A 7,062-nucleotide genomic window follows, 5' to 3' on the forward strand; every position below is an offset into this window, starting at 1 on the left:
AGTACCACTAGGGGTAGAACCTCCTCAAGGAATATAAGGTTTTCATGAGGCTGATCTTGAGCCGCCATCCAAGCATGAATGCCTTCATTTAAAAGAATATTTTTGGTGTAGAACGTCTCAAATTCAGGATCTTCCGCTATACGGATTTCCTGAGAAACGAAGTCATAGGCGCGTAGGTTCAGAGCCAAGCCGACTACTCCAAGAGCACTCATCCATAAACCAGTTACTGGTACAAATAACATAAAGAAATGTAACCAACGTTTATTGGAAAAAGCAACCCCAAAGATTTGGGACCAAAAGCGGTTAGCGGTGACCATTGAATAAGTTTCTTCCGCTTGAGTTGGGTTAAAAGCACGGAATGTATTTGCGCCATCACCATGGTACTTTTCATCCACTTGCTCATCCCTTATAAGGTGTGAAGAGGAAGTCTTTCTTTCTCATGTGGGACAACAAAAATTGCCTAGGTTAGTGGATGAAAAGTACCACTAGTTTGGTTAACCAAGCTAGTGGTACTCTTCATCCACTTGCTCATCCCTTATAAGGTGTGAAGAGGAAGTCTTTATTTCCCATGTGGGACAACAAAAATTGCCTAGGTTACAACATGGTCTAGCCCTTGGCCTTGAAGCAAAAATTGTCCCCACAATCATTATTACATATCATGTCATGTATGAGATTATAAGTGAATAAAAAAAATCTTAATAATTAAAAAAAAATTCATAAAAGAACAGCCATAGAACCGACGATATAGATTTTTTTTTTTTTTTTTTGGAGAATGACATAATAGATCTATCTTTAAAAAAATAAAAAAAATAAAAATCCATGGGATTAAGTGTTACATATTGTTAATGCATAAAACAATCCATATTACATAAATCGATACACTCAAAACTTCAAGCAATTTCGTTTTGCACAGGAAACCACAGGGTTATTTTTTTTGTGTCTCTATTTTTTATTATTTTTTTAATAAAAAAATGTCGTTAAACGGAGGGGCTTCACATTAAAAGCCTAGCGATTCAAGATTGTCGTTCATTAAAAAACCCAAAACGGCAGTCGTACAATATCCAAAAAGGGCATATCAGAATATCTATCAGCATCATCTGAAGGGAAAGAGGAAAGAAACTATGCTGGGTTTGGTGTAGTGTGGGACACACAACAGAAGATCAACGGCTGATATCATCCCAACACAAGAACAAATCTGATTGGACAATGGAACCCGTCCTCAAATTTTGATTGGTCCACGTCACCCCCGATGACATGTTCCCTCTAATTGATGACTCACACTAGCCAATGCGTGCACTCGAAAGTTCGATAGAAGCGGAGACTTGCGCAAAAGCCAGTCTATATATAAAGGGCTCGGACCCTCAGGCACGCGCGGTTCTATTAAGAGAACGAAGACTTAGCCAAAGCCAATCTCCGAAACCCATTTCAAACTCTTATATAACATTTTTACACAGCTCCACTCTGAATCTCACAGAGAAAAAACACAGAGAAAGCGAGAGAGAGAGAGAGAGAATAGTTGTTTGACGCGACGAAATGGCTGGCTCGTGGAGAGCACGCGGGACTCTTGTTGTACTAGCAATCGTTTTCTTTGGTATCTTCTTTTTTCTTCTTCTCCATGGCTTAGATCTGATTCTCTTTAATGGTTTGCGATTTTGTGATTGAAAATGCGGTAGATCTGGCTTTGATTTGGTCCTTTTTGATGTGTTTGAGCGAACTTAATTGTTAATTCTAGCTCGAAAGCTTTATCTTTATTGTAGTGACTAGTATTAGATCTGATCGGAGTTTAGTGGATTTTTGTGCGTATTAGATTCGAAGTTATATCGCTATGATCTTATAAAGCGTAGCATTTGAAATTTTTGTTTGAATATGCATGTATGAAGAAAATGTGTGTTTGAATTTTTTTTTTATTTTACTAATTTTTAAAATTTTGAAAATTTTCGTACTTTGTGATTATTGAATATTAGTTTGTAAACACTTACCAGAAAAAAGAAAAAAGACAAAGAAAATTAATTTATGGAGAAATTGGATGGGACTGAGATTGATTAGGATTGTTAATCAAGCTTAGTTTGATGGGTATTGATCAATCAAGAGAATTAGGAAATGGTGATAGAGTTATTATAGCAATGGTATTAGTATTGAGAATTCAATCCTTTAATCAATATCTTCTTAGGATTGATTGGGTAAAAGACGTGATGATCTTATGGATGACTTATGAATTTAAATAAAAGCACATGTAGCCAATGAGCTTTGGCTCAAATGTCATTTTCGTCGTGGGTTCTGAATCCACCAAATGCATGTAATTTACGTGAATAAATACAAGCACGTGTGATTTAATATTGTGCCATGTATGTGTTTGAGTGATATGTGCTTGTGTCATGAAATGGTTATTTCTTGCTTTGATTTTTGTTGTGATTGAAAGTTATGGTTGAAAAATGTTGGAATGTGTATTTAAATTGGTAATTAACAATGTTGCTTGGGGCATAACAGGATGTCTCTTTGCAATTTCCATTGCAAAAGAGGAAGCCACCAAGTTGGGAACTGTTATTGGCATTGATCTTGGCACAACTTATTCATGTGTTGGTGTTTACAAGAACGGCCATGTTGAAATCATAGCCAATGACCAAGGTAACCGTATCACCCCATCGTGGGTTGCTTTCACCGACGGTGAAAGACTGATCGGTGAGGCTGCAAAGAACCAGGCAGCTGTTAATGCCGAGAGGACCATCTTTGACGTCAAGAGACTTATCGGAAGAAAGTAATGCATCTTTTACTCTGTGGTTTACCATTGTTTGAGTCGGTAAGGAATCATTGTGTAGTAACTGATATTTTCCCGTCTTTGACAGGTTTGAGGACAAGGAGGTTCAAAAGGACATGAAACTTGTTCCATACAAGATTGTGAACAAGGATGGAAAGCCTTACATTCAAGTAAAGATCAAGGATGGTGAGACCAAGGTTTTCAGCCCTGAGGAGATCAGTGCTATGATTCTGACTAAGATGAAGGAAACAGCCGAAGCATTCCTTGGGAAGAAAATCAAGGACGCCGTGGTCACAGTTCCTGGTGAGTAATGCTTAATTGTAACCTAGCACTTTCCCCAATTACCATGTAGTAATTTATGATTTCGACATTTGTTAATTTTAGCATTACTCATTGGTATTTTGTGTTCAATATGCAGCATACTTTAACGATGCCCAGAGGCAGGCTACCAAGGATGCTGGTGTTATTGCTGGATTGAATGTTGCCAGAATTATCAATGAACCGACCGCAGCCGCTATCGCATATGGTTTGGACAAGAAGGGTGGTGAGAAGAACATCCTTGTCTTTGACCTTGGTGGTGGGACATTCGATGTCAGTATCTTGACAATTGATAATGGTGTTTTTGAGGTTCTTGCCACCAACGGAGACACCCATCTTGGAGGTGAGAATTTGCCTTCTTAATCAGTGATTTATTCTTTTATAAATTTTCATGTGGTAAAACGCATGCACTATGTAGGAGAAGTATATTATATCTGTTCTTGGATATGTGTATATAGGGTTTTTCTTCAATTTGGTAGTGAATGTGCCTCTCTTAATTTATATGGAAAATATGATTACTTCAACTGCAAGAAATACGTGGACTTGGAATGAATAACAAAATTCAGAGGGACTGATATTGTGTATAACTAGATGTTGAAATATCTAGAATATTTTTTGGGTGGTGCAAAAGAAGTTCATGTTTTGTGTGAGAAAAAAGCCTTGAAATTCTGAAAAGTTTTTATAGTAAGTTGTCTTGTTGCTTTGCTATTATCAGTAGAAGTTGAATTGTGAGCTAAAGCAAGGTATCCCTTGCAGGTGAGGACTTTGATCATAGAATTATGGAGTACTTCATCAAATTGATTAAGAAAAAGCATAACAAGGACATCAGCAAGGACAACAGAGCTCTTGGGAAGCTCAGAAGGGAAGCTGAGCGTGCCAAGAGAGCTCTTAGCAGCCAGCACCAAGTCCGTGTGGAGATTGAATCACTTTTTGATGGTGTTGACTTCTCTGAACCATTGACCCGGGCTCGGTTTGAGGAGCTGAACAATGATTTGTTCAGAAAGACCATGGGACCTGTGAAGAAGGCTATGGATGATGCTGGATTGGAGAAGAACCAGATTGATGAGATTGTTCTTGTTGGTGGAAGCACTAGGATTCCAAAGGTACAACAGCTTCTTAAGGACTACTTTGACGGGAAGGAACCAAACAAGGGTGTGAACCCAGATGAGGCAGTTGCTTATGGTGCTGCTGTACAAGGAAGCATCTTGAGTGGAGAGGGTGGTGAAGAAACCAAAGGTATTATTTTTCATTTTCTGTTAGTATCCTATCAAATATGGTATCTTTTGAAGTGGTATTATACATTGCCAAAGAGACTTTAGATGAACTATATTGGAAGCATTGACAAATATTTCATGTGGTATTCTGGGTGCAGATATCCTTCTCCTGGATGTGGCTCCCTTGACCCTCGGAATTGAAACTGTTGGTGGAGTGATGACCAAATTGATTCCAAGAAATACTGTTATCCCAACAAAGAAATCTCAGGTTTTCACTACTTACCAGGACCAGCAGACTACTGTCTCCATTCAGGTATGGTTCTTTTTATGCTCGTTTGCTTGTCTTCCAATTCTTGAAGTTTGGAATATATCACCCCAAATTAAGTGTTGCTGTCTGGAACTGGGTAAATCTTATACGAGATGCTCCTGTTTTGATATCAGGTCTTTGAAGGTGAAAGGAGTCTCACAAAGGATTGTAGGAATCTTGGGAAATTTGATCTTTCTGGAATTCCTCCAGCCCCAAGGTTTGCTTTCTGCCTTTGTTAATCTTACTTTAAAGTATGCCTCAAATGTTTGCCTTGGCTTAACGTTATCTCATTCTTTAACAGGGGAACCCCTCAAATTGAAGTCACATTTGAAGTTGATGCAAATGGTATCCTAAACGTCAAGGCAGAAGACAAGGGCACTGGTAAATCAGAGAAGATCACCATCACAAACGACAAGGGTCGCCTGAGTCAGGAGGAGATTGACCGTATGGTTCGTGAAGCAGAGGAGTTTGCTGAAGAAGACAAGAAGGTGAAGGAAAGGATTGATGCTCGTAACAGCCTGGAGACCTATGTCTACAACATGAAAAACCAGGTCAACGACAAAGACAAGCTTGCTGACAAGCTTGAGGAAGATGAAAAGGAAAAAATTGAAACCGCTGTGAAGGATGCCCTTGAATGGCTTGATGACAACCAGAGTGCCGAGAAAGAGGACTATGATGAGAAGCTCAAAGAGGTGGAAGCCGTTTGTAACCCAATCATTACCGCTGTTTATCAGAGGTCAGGTGGTGCCCCAGGAGGTGAGTCAGAATCAGCGGAGGATGATGATTCACATGATGAGCTTTAGACATCTTTGATTTCATTTTAGTACTGCTGAGGAAGCAGGAATGAGAAACTGAGATTGAGGATATAGGCTTAGAACAATGAGACATTTACTGTAATTTTTCTGGTGGTGGGAAGTTGAGGGGGGAAGAACGAAATTTTCCCCTACTTCGCTTGTTTTTTGAGGTGAAGATACTTTCAGGTCTTTCGGTATTAGTAATTTTACTTGTATTTGTTTCTTTTTATGTTAAAAGCAAACCTTTTCTAAGTCTTCTACTTGTGATTTCTCGTGCCTACGTTTGTGTGAGTTCGGTTTGTTTTGGTTTTTGGGACTGATCTCAGTTGAATCATTCTCGGACTTCATTAATTTGGGTCTGGCTATATATGCAATCAATCTATCCAAAGTCGGGCCAAAAGGTTTATGAAGGACAAGGAAAAGATAAGATTAAAAAAAAGAAAAAAAAGAAAAGAAAAGAAAAGAAAAAAAAGGAACGAAGGGCCAGAACAAGGTCTAGAAAGCTTTGGTTGCTACCCTGCAGTCTGCATCTCTCTACCTGATGACCTGCAAGAAAACTCATTTCTCCGCAGAGCACTGAAAAACCCTCAACCTCCATGAAAATTCTAGAGACGAATTATGCCTTTGTTTCTACCCCAGCAACGGTTGCAGCCAGTTGTGTCAGATTCTTTTTTTCTGCACACCAATAAGAAGTCTCCAATGGACAAACTTCAGACCACTATGGCTTGCTAGTAAATTGCAATGCGCAAGGAAAGGGTGGCTAATTTTAAATGCCCAGAACCGGTAGAGTTCTTGAAGAGATCTCTCAGAAGGTAACTGGTAACACATGCAATGTTGGCTGTAGATATCGGCCGATGGTAGTGGGGACCTTGAAATTGTGAAGTGACAAACTAAAGTTTTACTTGCTGGTCAGTTTGGAAGAATGCTTTTTTTGGGGTGGAAGAGTTTCCATGGAATCTCCTATATCAATCATAAGGATTGTATCATTCTCTTGCTAGAGAAGAATCATTCCCATTGTGCTGTGAGGTGTTGATTGAATCTTTCTTATCTTTTATTTTTTTTAATAGAAAAAAATAAAATAAAATAGAGCTCACAAGTGTGATCATTGCTCTCGGCCCACTTAAATCTTACTCATGAATGGCTTGGAGGCCACCCGTGCCATAATGGGGCTTGCTACTACTCGAATCCACAATCTTGAACTTGCAAGGTAATAGGTCACAAAAACTTTCTACCACTAAGCCAGTTCTGCAGGTTATTATATTGATTAAATATTGTAAGCAGAGTTGAATAATTTTTGCATCTTTTACTCAGTTAAATGCCAAAAATCACCCAGGTCTTACTTTAGCCCTTGATTACATAGCTACATTTGCTCCCAATTCCATCGCTTTTCTATATTTTTGGTAGCAAAAAATTTGGACTAATGTTCACTATTTTTTTTTTTGGGTAACATACGCATACACTAACATAACTAAGTCCTTACAAACCAACTCGAAAGAGTATCAGAGTTATCAAACTCCAACAAAAATAAAACACCAGGAGGAGGTTCCTTATACAAAATAAAATCAGCCACTTGAAAACAGCCTCTCTTGGCAAAAGCTTCAACACATCTGTTGGTTTTACAGAGAACATGCTTGAGATTCCAGAAATAGAAATCTTGGTTGATATTCGTACAAT

At 38.7% G+C, this 7,062-nt stretch overlaps 1 protein-coding gene across 1 annotated transcript; it reads left to right on the top strand.

Moving 5' to 3' along the window:
* Window positions 1-1,347: 1,347 nt before the first annotated feature.
* LOC112025317 (endoplasmic reticulum chaperone BiP) lies at window positions 1,348-5,640 on the top strand. The gene is made up of 8 exons (XM_024057969.2): window positions 1,348-1,591; window positions 2,488-2,755; window positions 2,844-3,058; window positions 3,174-3,416; window positions 3,830-4,309; window positions 4,446-4,600; window positions 4,729-4,811; window positions 4,896-5,640. Exons 1-8 carry the CDS (start codon window positions 1,534-1,536, stop codon window positions 5,395-5,397), a joined length of 2,004 nt encoding a protein of 667 aa, XP_023913737.1. The 5' UTR covers window positions 1,348-1,533; the 3' UTR covers window positions 5,398-5,640.
* Window positions 5,641-7,062: the final 1,422 nt, after the last annotated feature.

Source organism: Quercus suber, unplaced genomic scaffold (genome assembly GCF_002906115.3).
Source record: "Quercus suber isolate HL8 unplaced genomic scaffold, Cork oak 2.0 scaffold_439, whole genome shotgun sequence".
Lineage (NCBI taxonomy): Eukaryota > Viridiplantae > Streptophyta > Magnoliopsida > Fagales > Fagaceae > Quercus > Quercus suber.